The 20,054-nt window shown below is 54.3% G+C and overlaps 1 protein-coding gene across 2 annotated transcripts in view; it reads right to left on the minus strand.

Moving 5' to 3' along the window:
* The window catches only part of LOC120852520 (mothers against decapentaplegic homolog 3), a 128,014-nt gene that overhangs the window by 7,385 nt on the left and 100,575 nt on the right, over nucleotides 1-20,054 (minus strand). For both annotated transcript variants that reach the window (XM_040225799.1, XM_040225801.1), the window contains exons 3-7: nucleotides 19,806-19,937; nucleotides 18,449-18,523; nucleotides 15,049-15,099; nucleotides 4,472-4,684; nucleotides 2,204-2,341 (exon numbers count right to left, since the gene is read on the minus strand). In XM_040225799.1, coding sequence (XP_040081733.1) covers nucleotides 2,204-2,341; nucleotides 4,472-4,684; nucleotides 15,049-15,099; nucleotides 18,449-18,523; nucleotides 19,806-19,937 — 609 coding nt within the window. The remainder of the gene's footprint in view (nucleotides 1-2,203; nucleotides 2,342-4,471; nucleotides 4,685-15,048; nucleotides 15,100-18,448; nucleotides 18,524-19,805; nucleotides 19,938-20,054) is intronic.

A 20,054-nucleotide genomic window follows, 5' to 3' on the forward strand; every position in this document is an offset into this window, starting at 1 on the left:
TGGAGGGGGTGCTCAACCCTGGTCCATAAGTTCTAGTTCCCAGAGTGGGGAGAAGGCTGAGGGAGACAGTCAGGTGGGGGGCTCTGCCCTGGGTGAAGCAGCCAGGCAGGACTCCAAAGAACAGAGAGACGGCTGTGACCCGAAGGTGCCCTCGGCGTGGGGCATGGTCAGCCACCTGGGGAGCAGAAGCCTGTGCCCTTTGATGGAGGGGGCACCAGACAGGGCAGCTGAGAGGCTGCCCAGCCTGCCATGCCAACAGGAAGTTCAGCAGAGGGTCCTGGGCACCTTCCACCCAGGGTTCTCCGATGAATCCACCTCTGCTGGGACTGAGGGTAGCGAGAGATCTGGGCACAAGGCTGGGTTAGGGTGACATTCACAGGAAAGTGAAGGTGTGTGCCTAACTCTCCCAGCAGTACAAAAAGAGACAGGCACACGTGAAGCGTACAATAAATCTCCTGTTTGAAGTCCTACAGCCCAAGTGCCAGGAATGTGTCAACCAGAAAAATAAAAGACAAAAGCACATGCCGGAAATGCCCCAAAGGTGAGCTGAGGTGACACTCACTAGCGGGCCAGCACTGACTGGGCCCCTCGGCTGGCTGTGTGACTCTGGGCTGGTCCCTTTCTCTTCTAAGCCCATATCTCCCTTATGAAAGGAGAGGCTGGCCTCAGGAGCCCCCAGCTCCAACATTCCAAGAACTAACAGCCAGCACCACAGCCGGCTCTGCCCGAACCAGAGAGGCTGGGAGGGCCAAGGGGTCGGCAGAAAGCCAAAAGTGCAGCTGGGCTTCCTCTCCTTGTCTTCTCTGAGGGGACAGGAGGCGGAGCAGGGCCCACAGTGGGCTCCAGCCCCCTGCCCAGCAAGCAGCAGAGGAGCACACAGCCCTAGGCTCATCCTGGCTCAGCCACTTACTAGCTGTGTGTCCTATGCAGGTGACTTAACCTCTCTGAGCTTATTTCAACATGCCTCGTTGCCTGGAAAGCTAGAGTAACTAGAGAGGACCAAGTGAGCCCCAAGATAGACGTGTGCTCTGTAAATGCAACCGCACGACCTTCTGGGAACAGAGAGCACCACTAGCATCTCAAACTGCATTCTTCAATTGACCTTGCCCATGACCCACCGCACCACCATCATCTGCCTCTTGGCAGGCAGGAAGACATGCCACACTCGTGCCGTGGGCAATGGCCTGAGCCACACATTCCACCTGCCGGGCACAGTCCATGCTCTGGGCTGCATGTCCCGGGAGGAGGGGGCCTCGGGGCTTTCTGCCTTGGCTTTCTATGCAAGGTTCTAGGTAAGATCAGCCTCTTGCCTGGTCTTCTACCCAGAGCTGGCCCTGTCCACACCACCCTCTGAGGTGAGCCACGTGAGTCCTCCACCCCCTGGAGTACGTAGTCCTACTCAGAAAACCCTCAACAGTCCCCTTGAGTAAATGTGATCTCGTGTCCTTCCATGGCCCAGTCCCATCCTATTTTCTAAACACATCCCCAACTGTCTTAGCCTCCAGCACAGCCAGAGTGCAACCCACACGTGCCTTGCCCTCCTTCACCCCTAGGCCTTTGCCCATATCATCCCCTCTGCCTGGAATGCCCTCAGTCCCTGCGTCCAGCACCCTGTGCCTACCCCTTCCACACTGGTGCAGGCCCATGGCTCCTTGCAAGCTCAAATGCCTTATCCTCCATGAAGCCGCCTCTGAACCATCCTAACAGTTAAATGCTTCTCCCCTTGGGTCCCATAGCATGTGACCTGTGCTGCTTGCTTTGTGCTTAGCACCACCCTGCCTTGTATTAAGCACATTTGGGTCTTTGCCTTATACACTCAGCTGATAGGTACACTCTGAGAGGGCAGCAGGAGGGCTTCCTGTACCCTCCCATCCCCCTGCAGCTTCCAGCATGGCTGTAGGAAGGAAGGAGGAAGGGAAAAAGGAAGCAAACAAGCATACTACCTCAGCATCTGTGCACACAGGCAGGAAACAGGTACCCACAGATCAAAGGCAGACCTGTCAGATGCTGCGTCTGTTCTGTGGAGGTTCCAGGAGGTCACAGTAAGACAGCAAGGCACAGAGAAAACCCAAGTGAAGCATCTCCAGATTGTCAGTGCAAACACCAATGAGGAGAAAAGGAAGAAGAAAGCCTTCCGGCATCCCAGGCATGTGCTGCAGAGGAGAGGCCCACAGGGAAGAGGTGGGTATGTAGATGGTGGTACCTGGTGGAATCTTGCAGACGGTGGCTGGGTGCCAGCCATAGCGCTGGTTACAGTTGGGAGACTGCACAAAGATGGCGCTGTCACTGAGGCATTCTGCGAAGACCTCCCCTCCGATGTAGTACAGCCGCACACCCCGCCCTAGAGAGATTCAGGTTAGCCTGGACCAGCTCTCTGGCCCCCAGACAGTGGTCCTGGCACCCGCCACAGCGACCACAGGAGGCAGAGCTGCAGTCGGTGTTCCAGGTGGCTGGTTCTCCAGCAGCATCACCAGGCAAACGGGACCCGAATCCAGGCCTAATCCCACCAGGAGGTGCGGGGTGATGCTGGGCTGCTAAACTAGGGAGGCAGACAGTGAAAGGAAAGAGCACAGGGTAAGTCTTAATGGTAACCTCCACCAGTGATCTGCTACAGGCCCCAGCCAAGTTAATCAGCCTCAGTTTCTCCATCTGCAAGGTGGAGATAATGATAATACCTACCTCACGGGTGCCTGGTGAGCAGCAGCTGTTGCTGCTGCTGCTGCTATCAGGTCCCTTCCCCTTCCAACATTCATGTAGTTGGAAACTCATGTAGTCAACCTGCAGGGCTCCTCAGGCAGCAGACACCCCAGGAGCCCTTCACTGAAGGCATGGCTTAATTAACGCCACCCCCTGTACCTTTCTCCTCGCGATGGGTTTTTCTAAACCATTCCATAGGTCTACATCATTTCGTGTTCCTTCATCTCTTAAATCCACTCCAGATGGACAGAAATTATTTTTAAACTGGCCCTGCAATTCAAGCGGTTACATAAACCCTCCAACAATCCTCAGCAATCCTCGGCCAGGGGATGTACTCTTCTGCCTGGAAGGCCTCTGTTCCCACTCCAGGGCGGGAGAGGCCCTGAGGGCCGGGAAACGGAGCCAGATTTCACTCGACGTGGAGCGGGATGGAAAGCAGGTGATCGGCTACAGGCCTGCCACCTCGTCCCACAGCTGTCCCCTGCCCCCACTTCCCCTGCTCTGCCTGGCTCAGTGCTACAGGACTTGGCGTCTCGAAGACCCCAGGGTGCCGGCAGACCCGGGGAGGCGGGGGCCCAGTATTACATCAGTCAAAAGCAGGAGGCAGAGGTGGAGGTGGGAAGACAAGATCCAAAGAACAAAAATGTTTGTTTGGGTAACTTTTAAAATACTATTTTTAGATACAGAGAAGTATGAAGTGAATAAACAAACCTCTGTGTATACCACTGTGGGTCTTTTTAAAACAAGCAGGAGGCTGTCTGGGAAGGGTACGGGCTTGGGGCAGAGGCCTCTATGCCACCCTCTGTGTCACACACTTGCTGTGTGCCCTCTGCCCCTCCCTGGGCATCAGGTTATTCCCTGGAAAATGATCCCACTGCTGCAGGCCTATGGCTTTCCAACTTTTAACTGGAAAACCCTCTCTCGACATGAGATCTTCTGTGAAGGCCCACGATACAAGCAAGAGCAGAGGTGCTCTGGTTCACATGAGCCCAGACCCCTGCTGCCCTGCTCAGCTCTCGAGTTTGCTCTAGAGCCCCTCGGCCTCCGTGGACGCACTGAACAATGTCTGAGAATACCCACCCTCTCTACACCATCTCTACAACCCTTCTAGGTGACCCTGGGTTGCAAAGTTGTGAACATCCTCTGATAATTTTATGAACAAACAGGGATACACATCAAGGCTTCACCTTCCCTATACTAAGTGATCTTTCACCACAGGCTGGGGCTCAGAATACAGTGTTAGCAGCGGTGCTGTCCTGGCCGCAGGCAATGAAAGTGAAAGGAAGTGAAAGTTGCTCAGTCGTGTCCGACTCTTTGTGACCCCGTGGACTATACAGTCCATGGAATTCTCTAGGCCAGAATACTGAAGTGAGTAGCCTTTCCCTTCTCTAGGTGATCTTCCCAACCCAAGGATCGAACCCAGGTTTCCCACATTGCAGGCGGATTCTTTACCAGCTGAGCCACAAGGGAAGCCCAAGAATCCTGGAGTGGGCAATACCTACTGTCTTTTCACCTTTTCTAAGTTCCTAGGACAATTATATATGAAATGAACAAATGAAAGATCACTCCTCCGAGACAGACTATCTACCTGTCTGCGCTCCGTACTTTAAGGGTATTTTTATTAAGAGTGGCACAGTTGCAACCTGGATTCTACCTGTCTTACCCTAAACAAGGTGACAGAGCCTGAGGGGCAGGTGAGGGGGGCGTGGCACAGTGGCAGCAGGTGGGTTCCCACAGGGGCTGGGGTGGGCGGGGTAACGCAGCCGCCCCTTACCGATATGCCTCCGTGTCAGCTCCACAGCCGCGTTCCGGTTGACGTTGGAGAGCAGCCCCAAGCAGAAGCGCTCCGAGTTGGAGGGGTCGGTGAAGCCATCCACCGTCATGGACGGCTGGGAGGCGTGGAATGTCTCCCCGACGCGCTGGTTGAGCTCGTAGTAGGAGATGGAGCACCAGAAGGCCGGCTCGCAGTAGGTGACAGGCTGCAGGTCTGAGGAGACAGGCCAGGCTGCTGGGTTAGGGAGTCCCTCCAGGCTCTGGGCTCCTGGATGGGGTTCCCTGGATGCCCTGGAAGACTGTTTCCTCACCTCTCAGAAGGCATTATGATCTCCCCACCCTTTTCCTGTGTAAAACTCGCAGGATCTAGGGCGGGCAGAACCCTTAGGTTTTGGGAGACACATTCCGCTGGCCTTGGCACTGTTTAGTTTGAGCTCATAAAGGCCCTGCCCCGCCTGGCCTTAGGTCAAAGCCATCTTCAAGGAGGTGCCAGGCCAAATCTGAAAGGCCCTGGGACCAACAGACCCCTGGGCAGATGCACTAGACAGGCCAGGAGTGTCCAGGGCAGTCTGGTCCTGCCACCTGCCATAGTAACCCGTGCTGGTCTCTGCCCCTAAAAGGGCCTGCAGCTTCTGCTTCTGCCTGATCACGGGCCAACTCCTAGCCCATCTCGCGGCAGTGTCCAGGCCTGTGAAATGGCCAGATGACGAGGCTGGTGCGACCCTGGGTGTCCATCCGTGCTCAGCGGTTGCAACCACACAGGCACCAGGTGCTGTCTGCGGCGCGTGAGCCAGGTCCCTGCCGTTGATTACGGAAGCTATGCTCCACACGTATCCAGATGCCATCCATCGGGGCGGCTGAGACACACACGCCTGAGAGAAACTCTGAATTTATCCCAGTGGCCAGCCTGTGTCTCAGCCAAGGGCACCTTAGAGCAAACTGCCATCCTGTGAGGGGGTGGTTCTCAGAAGAGGTAGGCACCCCGGAAATAGAGGTTTCCCCTCACGTGACCCCACACTGCCTTTCCCGTGACTCGTGCCACCTGCAGCCGTTCCAGGCTCCACACCTGCCCAGGTGCCCTCCTCCCGCCTGTCTCTCCATCATCGCTCGTCTCAGGGTCATCTCAGCGTCCAACCTCCTGGCCAGGGGCCAGGCCCTCATCCTTCCTCGTCTGCACCAGTGCCTGCCGGCTGACATGGCCCCGTGCCGCCCCCTCCGCACCCCAGTCACCCCTTCCAGCCATGCACTGCTCCTGGGCCCACATCCTGCACTCCGCCCCCTCGAATCCCGTGTGCTGGACAGCCAGGGAGCTTGCTGCTCTCGATGCTCCATTGTGGGTCACTCGCCATGGCTCTTATTAACACATGTATACATACACACGGACGGTCATTCAGGGTGCGCCTCTGGGGAGCTGGTGAGAGAGTCCAGGAGGGCTCACTGACCAGGTCTCAGCCCTGGCCCACGACCCCTGCTGACTGCCTGCCAGGCAACTTCCCAGAGCCCACGAGAACCTCTGCTCAGCTCCCCAGGCTGCTGACAGTATGTAAAGCCCAGGAGAGAAAAACCCAGAAGCAGTTCCAGGTGGGGCCAGCTCTCCCTGCCGGGCAACGTGGCCCTGACCTCCTTCCAGGGTCAATGTCCATGATCCCATCTAAGGGTGAAAAGAAGGTCAGCACAAACAGGAAGAGCTGCAGGCAGGTCACAACCCTGCCCTTGCCACACCCAGGAAGAGTCAGCCGGAGGGTCAGGACATCTAGATCAGGTTTCTCCACCTCAGCACTATGGCGATTTGGAGCTGGGTAATCCTGTGCTTGGGGAGAGAGGGTTCTGTGGGCTCCAGGATGTGTGCGGCATCCTTGGCCTCTGGATGCCAGCAGACCACATCCATCTTGCCCTCCCAGCTGTGACAGTCAGAAGGGCCTTCAGACATTGAGAGAGGTCTTCCAGGGGGCAAAATAGCCCCCAGATGACAGTCACTGCCCTAAATGTTTGACCAGGTCATGGAGCCCAAGCTTCAAGCCAGACACAGACCAGCTGTGTGCTGGTGAGCAAAGCAGTTTAGCTCGGAGTTTCAGTGTCCACATCTCCCCCTGGCCACCCGAGTGGAGAATCTTCTTTCTCACCCGGCGCTGTTTTTGGATGGACTGAGAGAATTCAAGTGGAGAGCAGGGCACTCATCAGACACTCAATAAATGGTGTCAACAGCAATTAGAGTAATTTTGGTTGTTCAAACTTGAGAACATCCTGTTCTTGGCCTGACCTCTAACCAAAGGGGGCAAAGTGTCCTTGCCCCTCCTTCTCCTGCCAGGGTGAAGCAAGGGAAGAGGAGGGAAGGCAGGGTGTCCAGGCTACTTAATAGCGAAGAGGGTGTGATGGGGGCAGGAGCAACCACAGCCCGCGGCCAGTACCCTGTAGGCTGAACTGAGCCATGTCAGCCACATCTGGCTCTGGCGTTTCTCGATGTTTGACATTCCAATGAGATAAGTTACATTCTAAACAATGTGCTCACTAAAATGTGAGCTATGTTGCTCTGGAAATCTTAAGAAAAACAACCACCACCACCTAAGAAATCAAAGTGCACTCCAAGCCTTCAAAGTGGCCCGGCAGCGTGTCAGATCCAGAAGGTACTGGGGAAGGGCTTGCGGGCCCCGCGCCCCAGAGGCAGACTCTGCTGACTTTGCTGCACAACCTCAGGGACATGACATCCCTCTCCGGCCTCAGTGGCCCAGTCTGAACAGTGAGTGCAGTGTACTGAAAGCCACTGAGAGCAGACTGTGACGGTCATGGGTCACCCTGAAGAGGCAGCCGTGACTGATCTGGGCTGGCCTCGGCCTCCCTAGCCAAGTACAGAACAGCGTCCTCGTCCTCAAGTGATAAAGCCAAGTCCAACACCCCCTGGGCTTAGTCCAGGCACACTAAGTCCTGACCCAGCCCACTTGTCAAAAGAAGGGAAGTCAGCAGCCCGCCCGCTGGGTAACATGGGGCCAGAACACCAGTCTGGTGATGTATAGGCTTTAAGGTGTCTCAGAATCAGAGAGACTCTGACCCTGGGGTCCTCGCCCAGAGGCTCTCCCAAGCAGATCTGAGCCCTTATCTAAACATCCCTGCAACTTGCGGATGCGCACTACAGACTGCTGTGGCAAACACAGGCTGCAGGAGCCTGACACATAATTAAGCAGATGGTGGTTTGGGGAGTGGAGCCGCCAGGCCAAGGCCAAGTCTGAAGGCTGCCATTTCAGAGAGTTCTGTCTGGACAAGCTGACCCACGTTCAAAAGCAGCACCCCAGCCGTGCACTTACTGTGGTCTCCTAATAGCTGCCAGTAAGCCCGGCCTTTCACCTCTCCCCTCCCATCATCGCTAAGGGCTTCCTGCAGGCACTTAGGCCAGGGGAGCTGCATGCTTGAGTACGCCCCCTCCGGGGCTCTGCCTTGAATGGCACTTTATTTTCAAACTGCATGTCTGCCCTCATTTCTTTTCCAACTAAAGGACTTATCCACACCCTGGTTCAGAACAAGACCAAGTCAGGACCCTGGGAAAGAGAAGACTATAAACAAGCTAACCATCAAATTAGACAGCTACTAAAAGAGCACTCAGGTTGGCTCTGAGCTCCCTAGCAGACAAAGCAAAAAGGGGGCATGACATGCGACCTGGCTCTGGTTGGCAAAAAGAAAATTCTTACCGGTTTTGTAGCCTGCCTCTTGAGAAACCTGTATGCAGGTCAGGAAGCAACACTTAGAACTGGACATGGAACAACAGACTGGTTCCAAATAGGAAAAGGAGTACGTCAAGGCTGTATATTGTCACCCTGCTTATTTAACTTCTATGCAGAGTACATCATGAGAAACACTGGGCTGGAAGAAGCACAAGCTGGAATCCAGATTGCCGGGAGAAATATCAATAACCTCAGATATGCAGATAACACCACCCTTATGGCAGGAAGTGAAGAGGAACTAAAAAGCCTCTTGATGAAAGTGAAAGAGGAGAGTGAGAAAGTTGGCTTAAAGCTCAACATTCAGAAAACGAAGATCATGGCATCTGGTCCCAACACTTCATGGGAAATAGATGGAGAAACAGTGGAAACAGTGTCAGACTTTATCTTTTTGGGCTCCAAAATCACTGCAGATGGTGACTGCAGCCATGAAATTAAAAGACACTCACTCCTTGGAAGAAAAGTTATGACCAACCTAGACAGCATATTGAAAAGCAGAGACATTACTTTGCCAACAAAGATCCGTTTAGTCAAGGCTATGGTTTTTCCAGTGGTCATGTATGGATGTGAGAGTTGGACTGTGAAGAAAGCTGAGCCCCAAAGAATTGATGCTTTTGAAGTGTGGTGTTGGAGAAGACTCTTGAGAGTCCCTTGAACTGCAAGGAGATCCAACTAGTCCATTCTAAAGGAGATCAGCCCTGGGATTTCTTTGGAAGGAATGATGCTGAAGCTGAAACTCCAGTACTTTGGCCACCTCATGCGAAGAATTGACTCATTGGAAAAGACTCTGATGCTGGGAGGGATTGGGGGCAGGAAGAAAAGGGGACGACAGAGGATGAGATGGCTGGATGGCCTCACCGACTTGACGGATGTGCGTTTAAGTTAACTCCAGGAGATGGTGATGGACAGGGAGGCCTGGCGTGCTGTGATTCATGGGGTCGCAAAGAGTCGGACACGACTGAACTACTGAACTGAACTGTAGGGTAAATAAAGTTTGTCCTGGGCGCTAAATCTTAAAAGAACTCTTCAGTGGAGGCACTTCTCCCCCACAACAGTCAATAAAGTCAGCCAACCCACCCTGGATTCAAGAGGGTCGCAATAAATGCAGAAGCAATTTTACATAAGGCTGCTTCTGGTGGTAAAAACTCTGAACATAGCGGCTCACAGGCTCCTCTGGGAGGACAGGGCAGGGTGACCTGCCCCAAGGAAAGCGGTTTCGCTTCCCTAGGCCAAGGGCTCTGCACACCTGGTGTGGCAGCTGACGGCGCGAGCCCAAGGCCTTCCCTCCACACAGCTCTGCTCCCAGTCAGACTGCTGAGTTTGTGCTAATCCCTCTTCCTGTGGCAGAGGTGTTGCAGACGCAGGAACCTCCCGCTCCAGCCGCTCTCAGCCCCCAGCACCACCCCCCCGCCCCCGCTGTGGTGAGGGCCAGATTCCTCGAGGGGCAGGGGGCACTTAATTCTCGACTGGCCCCCTGCCAGCCTAACACACTGGCTGGCTCTGGTTCTGAGCCCAATTCCAAGCTGGCATGGACTTTCTGTTTTGTTTAAGGGAAAGAAAACAGAATAAAACCCAGAAGGCAACACTTGGATTAAGGGATGCCTATTAAAAACACGTGCAAGAGATCCAAATCCGGGAAAGGAAAGGGGGAGGCCCGAGTGGAGCAATTAGCTTTCCGCTATACGTCAAGCACAGGGAGTGGGTGAGGAGCGGGCGTGCCGATGCAGCGGAGCTGAAGGTCAGAGCACCAGCGCCCGCCTCCGCCTGGGCCCTGTGGAAGGAGACTCCACACCCTAGGCCCCATCTACCTTCCTACTGCCTGAATTGCTCATCCCCCTCATCTGCTGGGACACGACCTTCATGGCCCAGCTCAGGTGGCTGTGAAAACATTCTCTCACCCCTGGTGTCTGCACCACCTGCCTACCTAAAGGTCAGGTCCCTGCCGGCCCAGGACAGTCATCCCAGCAGCTGGGCACCAATTCCAACTGGTCTCGTGAAGGATTAGGCAACAAGCCCACTTTTACCCAGAAAGGACCCCTGCTCTATCAACCTAGGACCAGTCTACTGAGACCAAGAACAACGGAAAGCCTCAGAGCTGGACGGACGCCCGGGAGTCTGACAGTCCAGCCAGCAGTTGACTTCCTGCCATGAAGACGTTCGCCTGTGGTGTCCCGAGCTTATGGAAGACGAGAGCTCAACAAGGCCTTGGAAAAGATACCTGGGATCGGGTTTGGGCTGTAACGGGGGTCCCCTGCCCTCTCTTGAGGGATCAGGGGTCTTCCTGTGACCTTGGCCACCAGGGCCCCTTCTCCCAGCAGGAGAAGAAGGCAGCCTCAATCCAGGGCCCTCTGGGAAACCATCACGTCCTTCAACTCCAGCTCAGTTCCTGCCCTTGGACACCCGCTGGTACCTCACTTCCCCCAGTCAAAGCCTCTCCAGAGATGTCTCACTCTAAAGCAAAGAACAACTTACTCACAGGCAGGATCTGGCTCGTTATCTCTCTCCACCTCCCCGCCCACCCCCATGCATTTGCCCCAATCCTTGACCTAAATCCTTAGGAAATTCCAGGTGACTCATGTAACACAATGTGTAATAACAGGAACCTCACCTGCTCACATCCCTTCCCCGCACAACAAAGCCCTGGGATCTCCCCAGAGCCTGCCGCTGGCCAGAGGCTGAGCTGGCTCTCAGTCACTCCTGGGGCTCCCCCATGAGGCACCCCAAGTGGCTTCACTGTGGCCAGAGGCTCAATCTTTTGCCTGGAGCAGGAAAGAAATGAAGAAGTAGCCAGATGTCCTATGCTTGCTTTCTTTTTGTGTAATAACTTCTTTATGAGAACTAATAGGTGTCCTGAGATGCCCAGATGTCTCTGGGAACTCTCCGTGTGCCCGTCAGCATGCTGCGGTTTGGGACATGTGGCCATGAAAGAGGAATGCAGGGGTGGTGGCTGTGTGCTGCCCTACCCCCACCTTTATCTGTCTGCAACCCACTGCTGAGGACTGGAGCCCCCTTTCCTCCCCACACCTGCTCTCCAAAGGATGCCCTTGAACCCCCTAGGAGCTCTCTTCTTATGCCTCATTTGGCATCTCCACAGAATCTGCCCACCCCCTGCCCTCAGCACCTCTCTCCCCTCTGACTGTTGGGCCCCATCCTCCACCTGACCCCCAAGCTTCTTCCCGAGGCATGTCTCATGAGTCCATCCTTGGGTCTCCCTCTCCATCCACTCCCAGGACTTCAGCCAAACCTTTGTCAGTGTCTCCCAAGTGAGGTCTATAGAATGGTCCACGGGATCCTAAGAAAGAGCTGTTTCAACAGTTGTCGGATCCCTGGGAGAAACGGTGGACCAGCCAGGCCTCCTTTCTGCAGGACTCTCAGAGGCTTTATGCTGCATTTATGCTGTGAGTGCCCTGGGGGGCCCCTGGAGCGAGCACGGGACAGGCTTTCCAAACTCATCTGATGACAAAATCATGTCTCTGACCCCACTATGGGCAAGGCTATCACACGTGCTAATGGCTCTGAAGCGGCGCCTCCAGCCCAGGCCTCTCTCCTGGCCATCCCGCTACTTCCTGGACTCAGGTGAGCAGAGGCGCCTCCCTGTCACCCTCCATGCCAAACCCCGTCCCCCATCTCCTGGGGTCCGGCCGCAGTGACACGGAAGCCTCCGGGTCTTCCCAGTCAAGGCTGGTCAATAAATGCTGCTGTTTCGGCCCATGGTGCTCACAGATGCCTTCTCCTGTTCCACTCCCTTTCTCTAAAGCGCTCATCTCAGCCTCCTCCAGTGCTACAGCGTCCTAAGTGGGTTTTTTGGGAGGGGTGGGGCAGGGATGGTAGCCCCAGCAATTTCTCCTAAAATTTAAATTTCACATAGTGGCCAGATTAATCATTATGAAGCCACCATCAGATATGAGCCCCAGACTCGAAACCCACAGGCTTGCCTTATCCTGTAGGCAAGACGGGGCTACGGAAGTGTGGCCTCCTGCGCTCTCTTCTCAGCCCTGCCAGCCCCCTCAGCCTCATCCCCACTGTGCCTCCCACGAGCCAACCCACCACACTGCCAGCCATCCCCAGATGCCCTTGCGTGCCAGTCCTTGCATCGGCAGTGCCCTGCCCTCCGATTCTGCCTGCCCCTCAAGGTCCAGCTCACACGGGCCACCATGCTCTGAGGCCTCCCCACCAGCATGCTGCGGTTTGGGACATGCGGCTGTGAAAGAGGAATGCAGGGGTGGTGGCTGTGTGGTGGCTGGTCCTGCCTGGCACATACAGTCCCCCTGTCCTGTGTGCGCTGGGCACAGTACACCCCCGGAGACAGACACCTCCAGCACTCCAGCAGACACTGAACGTTTAAGGGTCTTCAGCTCTGGACCCCCAGCATCGGTACGTACTAGGAACTCAGCGAATGAATGAGTAAATATGGAGAAGACACTGACCACCCGGCATGATGGCCCCACTGGAATGGCACCATTCGCTCCTTTAAGCCCTCAGGGTATTTCATCTGCACCTACCTCTTGTTTTATATAAGAGGTTATTTACAGTCCTGCTTATTTACCCCAACAAGGCTGACAACACTTTGATGTCGGGTCTGGGGCTCCTCTTTGAATTCCCCTACCTGGGCTGGCATACAGACACCGAGCAGGAAGTGCCGGCAAATGGCTGAGTGAGGAAGAGACAAGCAGACAGGCAAACAGGCAAGGATCCCCGCCAGGGGCGACATGGGACACCAGGACCCTCAATCTGACACTTGTTCCCTCCCTGAGCTGAGTTATACTGAGTGAGGAAGGGGAGAGCTGGTCCAGCTGACCGAGCAAGGCAGGGTCCCGCTGCAGGTGGGGGCACAACCTCTGGATCCCCAAGGCCTGAGGTCCCCATTTCCCAGCTGTGTAAATGGGACAAGTACATTAACCAGTCTGTTCCTTGGCTTCCTGTTCTACAAAATGAAACATTATAGCAACACCACCGTATTTAGTTGTCACAAAGATTCAGCTAACAGGCATGAAGTGCTCTGAACAACAGTCAGTAAACAGAGAGTTCTCAAGAAATGCTAGCCATTATTATCACCATCCTCTCATCTCCATCCAGCCCTGATGCCAAGGCGATGAGACTGTAGGGTCCTATCGATGGTTTTGAGTGGGTGAAGGCTGGGGTTCAAGGGCTCGTGAAGCAGAAAGGAAGCCAGGCCTGTCCACACCCGAGTCTCACCATGAGTCCTTCATGACTCGTCGGCTGACTCGTGCCCCCATCCACATCTTCCCAGCAGAGGGGCACCCCTCTCTGTCCACCAGGCTTGGAGGCTGTTCCTTCATTTGGAAGAGATGGCCTCAGAATTCCTGACCCTCAGACAAGAGGCTGAGGGACAGGGCTGCAGGCCGGGAGGATCGTGCCAGTCGGGTACTCTGCCTTGGGGCCAAGTTCAAGGACATGCTGTCATCCTGGTCTACACAATCTCAAGGGGAATGCAAAGCGAGCACCCACCCAGGACAACTTTCAGTCCGAACCACAACGTCAGGCAGTGGGGTTGCCAGGTCAAGCAGCAGCTCATGTCTGTAGACTGAAAGGGCTGCCGTGGTGGGGTCAGAGGGGTCATCCTCCAAAGCGGAAACCTCAGAGTCAAGTTCACAGTCATGGCCTTCAAGTTAACATGAGCTTCCAGCCTTCAGCGTTTATGTTTAATAACTCCATCCGTCCTTTCACGTTGGGAACATACACCATGGGATCATTTTACAAAGATGCTAAAACAGATCCCCCGGTCACATTTCACACTGCCCACTTGTCAGCCTGTATTAAAAGGTTTTTAAGCAGCTCCCACATTCCAAATGATGACTCTTCATCTGATGCTATCAGTCAAGGACTGGGAACAATTGGGAACAGAAGCCAGGCCAATCCACTCTGATTCACCAAGTTTGGATATTAGTTCCTCCTTTCCCTGAGCCACAAGTCAAGCCCCAGCAATACAGGCCAGAACAAAACCAAACTCACATTTTTCTAAAGCTACCAGACCAACTCAGAAAAAAAATTCCCCTAAATGAGAACTGAACAAATATTTCATTTGTTTTGAGCCCTCTGGCAGGCCCCACACTGAAGCCAAAAGATGCTCCTGGATTAGAAAAGCAAATCTCACAAAAACGACCCAGAAATCAAACATCTGAGGGAAGGTTGTGGAAATGATGGCCCAGCCGCTCCAAAACATCATGAGATAATGCAAGATGATCAATGAGACATCTAAGCATGGAACTGTGTTTACAAAATAACAGAAGATAGAAGGGAAAACTGAATATGAAGTATTATCTCAAAGGCAAAGCACAAATATATGTGCTTGATCCAAAGACATCAGACGACCAAGATAAAACAGACACATTTGTGTTAGGGTGGAGGGATTATGGGTAACTTTGTATTTTTTTTTTAAAAATTCCTTATATGGTACTCTTTTAAATAAAAATGACATCACTGTCAGATGAGGTGCTCAGATGAAATCCAAGTACGTGTATCTGAAACAAGTCCCTGAAAGCTGGGGGCTGTCGTCTGCAGCGCTGCCCATGGCTTTGCATCAAACCACACACGGATGCTCGCCGACCACAGACCCTCGTGTTTCTACAGCACAAGATTCAGGGGATTTTCCTTCACTAATGCCTAACCGCCTCCCCGGGGAAACACACGCCTGGCCCACAGCTGCTTTTCCTGCCACCGCTCTCCTCAGGCTTCCCATCCTGTGGGTGACCCCAGAAGCTATGTAAGCAGAAACCTGATGGGTTGTGCTGGGCGGATGGTGGGGGGCGGGGGGGAGCCTCACCTTCAGGGCCTCCTTCCCACACCAAGCACCAGCCAGGGCTACAGCTAAAGGGGGTTAAAATCATACAGACAAGGAGCTACTTACCCAAGTTATTGTGTGCTGGGGACATCGGATTCGGGGAGAGGTTTGGAGAACCTGCGAGGTAAGACACTGCTGTGAGACTTCAGAAAAGACTGTTGGCCTGGGAGCCAGATGACAGGATGTGTACATCGCGGTGGGGCGGGGAGAAAACCCTGGGCTGAGCCTCCACGGCCCAGGAGAAGGCCGAACCTCCTATCTCCTTGCCTGAGCGCTCCTTTCCCCGGGTCCCAGTTTCTTTATCTGTGCAACCAATAGATGAGAGGATGACCTCAGAGTCTCTTCCACAACTAGAGGGTTTGATGCGTCTAACCAAGCCTGCAGCACGCGGCTGCACGCACAGGTCCCACACTGACACGCCCTGTTAACTGAGCCCCCCAGAGGGACAAAAGGAGCAGGGAAAACCCTCTCCCCAGCTGCTCCAGGCCCCCAGCAGCGAAAGTGAAGCTTGCAGCCACCCAGACCCCTCTCTGCTCTCAGAGCTCAGGGTCTGCAAATACCAATGCAGGCATTCCCAGGTTTCAGGAAACTCACCAAGCTGCCTCAGACACCCCACAACTCAGCAACCAGACTGACATTTTATGTAAGACATGCTACACATGGGAAAAAGTCCTAACTACCCAATTCTTCCTACTCTATTATCATTACTCCTGGTGGGTGGGTGGGTAGGGACCCACACAGCATCAGCCTTCAGAAAACCAAGCTGTCGCTTTTCCAAAAAGCAACACAGGGCTGGTCCCTCCATCGTCCCTGCACCAATGGGGCTCCAGCTCCAGAGAGTTGTTTGTTTACTGACTGACAGTCCTTTGCACCCGGATCCACTCCCTGAAATCCTCAGTCCTCACCACTGGGCCTTCAGCTTAGGCTGCCTTGAGCTGTGAGCGGGGGTCTGCTCCTGCCCCTCAACTCAGCTGTGACCTCCCTGAGGACCAAGGGGGAACCATGGGTTTCTGTCTCACCCCTCGTACCCAGTCTTCTGGGGGATGTGGAAAAGTCACAGAAAAAGCACAGCTTTCAAATCTTCCATGGTATCTGGACATGGCACCATGTAGCCATAGGTCTTTGGCAAAGTGGTTCAAACACTTAGAGCTTTGAATTTTTTCCCCTCAGGTATAAAATGGGAATGACACCATCTACCGTGTGATGTGTAGAAATGAAGTGGAATGGTGCACACGAGTATGCCTACACCATGGCTTGTGCACAGGAGGTGCTTAGTAAGCATTGGTCTCCTATTTCAGGCTGGTCCAAATCACGGAGACCCAGGAAGTGGGACCTTCTCTCTGGTCTAAACAGACATGCACACGTATCTGGGGAGACACAGGGCTGGACAGGGAGAGCCTTAGGCCCCAACTGAGATGCTCCTCCCGTCTGCTGGCAGGGAAGTCAAGCCCATGAGCAACTGGACTGGTTTGAGTGAAGAGCAGAGAATAAACAGGAGACCCCACCCACCCACCCACGGGCTGGCTGGGGTCCACAAAGCCCAGGGCTGATATTCAATAAACATTCATGTCCACAACAGGGTCCTACAGGTACACTATGGGAGGAGATGAGGAAGGGAGGACAGAGAAAGGAAGGGGAAGACACAAGAGTTGAGAGGGTGAAAAGGTGGCTGCTTGTCCCATTTAAGACTTTCTCCTTTGGTCTGTTTGCACAGGCAGACTTTGTGTTACTGTGCTTTGCAGATGCTACTTTTTTTTTTTTTACAAACCTAAGGTTTGTGGCAATGCTGCATCCAGCCAACATACCGGCACCATTTTTCCAACAGCATTCATTGGCTTCATGTCTTTTGTCCCCTTCTGAAAATTCTCACAATGTTTCTAATTTTTTAATTATTATTATATTTTTGATGGCGATCTGTGATCTTTGATAGGTACTACTGCAAAAAAGATTTTGACTCATTGAAGGTTCAAATCATGGTTAACATTGTTGGGCTATCAAGTATTTTTTAATTAAGGTGTGTACACTACTTTTTTGGACATAATGCTATTGGACACTTAACAGACCAAGACAGTGTAAACATAACTTTTACACGTACTGGGGAACAACAAATTTGTGTGACTTGCTTTACAGTGGTTATCTGGATGTCAAACCACAGTATATGGAAGGTTTGCCTGTAATCCTTCCATAAACCTGAAGAGTAGTGAGGAGGGAAGCAGGCAAGAGAAGAAATAGAGCATCCGCAGAGATGCTGCCCAGGGGGCTGGTTTCCCACGCCAGCATGTAAAGCTGAGGGCTTACGGCAGGCACTTGGCATCAAATACAGGTCTCCAATGCATTCTGACTGGGTTCACACCATCATCCACTCATCAGTGGTATGTGGAGGTATGTGACATGATGCCCAGGCTATATATCAAGTGACCACATTTACAATAAGCATGCACGTCCCCTGCATCCTTCTTTCGGGAACTGCACTCTCTTCTGGGCTATGTGCAGGGCAGGTGGCCCCGCCACGTCGGACGGCTCTGTGTACCCAAGGCACGCCTGCCGTCGTCGGAAGGGAACATCTGCTTGCTCCCTCCTCCTCGCCCAGCCACATGCAACCCCATGCACATGCGATGTGGCAGCTGGGGTTCAATTCCAGAAGCCGCTGGTCTGAGGCCAATTTGGTCCCAGAACAAATGAGGCGGGAACATCTGGAGATGTGGCTGGAGATGACTGGGCTGGGTCCCTCATGGCAGGAACACATAGATCACATTTGGGCATCACACAGAAATAGATGCTTTGGGGCCTTGCAAAGCTCTCACCTCTGTTCCAGCGCTCCTGAGCTGTTTCAGGTAATGAAGCCCACCCTCCATCACACTGCCAGCAGTTTCTCATCTGCTTTCAGCCTGCAGGGGCTCCACGTTAGCCTCTGGCTAAACCTGAAGCTTTCAATGACTGGCCCTCCTGTCTCTGGAGGAGGATGCTCTAGCCACACGCAGCTCTCACCCACCCCAGAACTCACCAGCTCTCCTCCCCACGGCCCCTCATGACTCTGCCTGGCACACTGCTCTGCCTGTCCTGGCAGCCTGGCCAAGCCCTATATACCTCCAAGACTCAATGCAGGAAAAACCTACACCGCAAGTTACTGCTCAGTCCCCCAGCACTTTGTCCCAGGCTGGCCGGCACGACCCTGTTCTGTGCCACATAGCAGCTTCCCTTAGGGCAGGCATACAGGAGACAGCACGGTGACTGCGGGCTGTCTTGTTGGTCTCCCCCACATATCATGAGCCACTCAGGCTCCTCCTCTATCCCAGATCTGGGCCCATAGTGATTCCTCAGTAAATACTGGATGGAGGGACAGAGAGAAGGATGGAGAGAGAAAGTGTGGAGAAGGGAATACAGAGAGCCAGATGGAGGAACAGAGGGAAGGATGGGGAAGGGCAAGCACTCAGGACTAGGAGCAGAGACTCCAGAAGACTCTGACCTGCATCCATGCTGTGGTTCATCTGGTGGTCACTGGTCTCTCCATCTTCACTCAGGTAGCCTGGGGGTGGGGTTTCTGGGAATTGGAAGGAAGGTGGTTCATTACATGGCCTCTCTGGTTTGGCTCTTGAGCCGCCCTTTGCAAACTCACAGATTCACGCCACTGCGCCGGGGGCGGGAGCTGAAGGACTCTGGGCCTCGGACCCCTGGCTCCCGCTGTCCTTGTGCACTCATCTTCCCTTGTTCCCACCTGAATCACTCTGAACTTTGTTCACACTGTCTGACTCCCCGTCTGAAGTACCTATTCCTACAGCCTCTGTGGCACTAAACTTCTCGCCATCCCTCAAGACCAGGTTTAAGCCCACTCCACTCCACCCCCCGACCCCGGCAGTGAACTCATCTGTCTCTGAAGGCAACCGCCTCAAAACACCCTCTGGCTCTACCACCTACCCCCGTACCATGATCTGCGGCTCTTGAGGGGATGTCTCACGCGGGATGCAAGCTGCATGAGAGCAGACTGCCATGCATTCCTCTCACTGAGCCCCAGGCCCTGACTGACTTCTCTGCTTTGCTGTACAAAGAGAGTAGGCAAACCCCCCCCCCCCAGGGACCAGAGCCACCTGTGATGGATGAAAGACTGGGGCTGTAAAGCAGGTCTTTCCTTAACACACTGACCCATGCACATGGCCCGCGGTCAACCTCAGCACGGGGAGCTCACTCGAGGCCAAAGGCTAGTCCAAACTAGACGGCTCCGAAAGGAACACGGCCCACCTCTGCCCCAGCTACCCTAGTGCAGGGTCTGGCCAAGCACTGCCAAGCAGTTTTCCTGGACTCCTGGAGTTCTGGTGATTCACACATTATTTGCATGTAAATGACGGGCTTCTAAAAACATTTACACTCTGACAGCAGAGCCCACTTCTCCCTTTAGAGTAAAACCTCCCACCCGGGTTGGAACCCTCCCAGGGCTTACTTACAGGGCCTGTTCTCCACACGCTGCCCGGCCCTTGGCCCCAGCTCGGCCCACTGCCTCTGCAGCCCCCAGACCTTCGGGTTCGGGGATCCTGCCTGAACTCCAGCCCCAGGGCCCGGGAGGGTGGTGAGAGAAACACAGCCTTGCTATTTCCGCTTCCAAAATAAATGACTGCACCGAGGCCGAGGCCGGGCGGAAGGGTCACGCCGCCGCTCCTCCATGCCAAGAAAAGCCTCATTAGTGAGCGGGGAGCCAAGGCCACGGGTCCTCTCCCCACAGGGACGCGGGTCTGAGTCAAGGGCCTCGGGCCAGCGGGTGTGCGGAGAAGGGGTGACGGGGCGTCCCGCGCTCACCTCCGGGGCTGGCCTCGCTGCTCGTGGGTGCCTACCTGGAATATTGCTCTGGGGCTCGATGCCGGCAGGGAAGTTAGTGTTTTCGGGGATGGAATGGCTGTAGTCGTCCAGCGGGGGGAACTCAGCCGGGATCTCTGTGTGGCGGGGCACCAACACAGGAGGTAGAACTGTGTGGAGGAGACAGAGCAGAGGAGGGTCAGGGTGGATGCCAGGCTGGACTTAAGCCCCAGTACCCCCAAATGCACCAGAGGCCCGCCCTCAGGAAAAAGAGGGGGAGGGCGGCG

Source organism: Oryx dammah, unplaced genomic scaffold (genome assembly GCF_014754425.2).
Source record: "Oryx dammah isolate SB20612 unplaced genomic scaffold, SCBI_Odam_1.1 HiC_scaffold_26, whole genome shotgun sequence".
Taxonomy (NCBI): Eukaryota; Metazoa; Chordata; class Mammalia; order Artiodactyla; family Bovidae; genus Oryx; species Oryx dammah.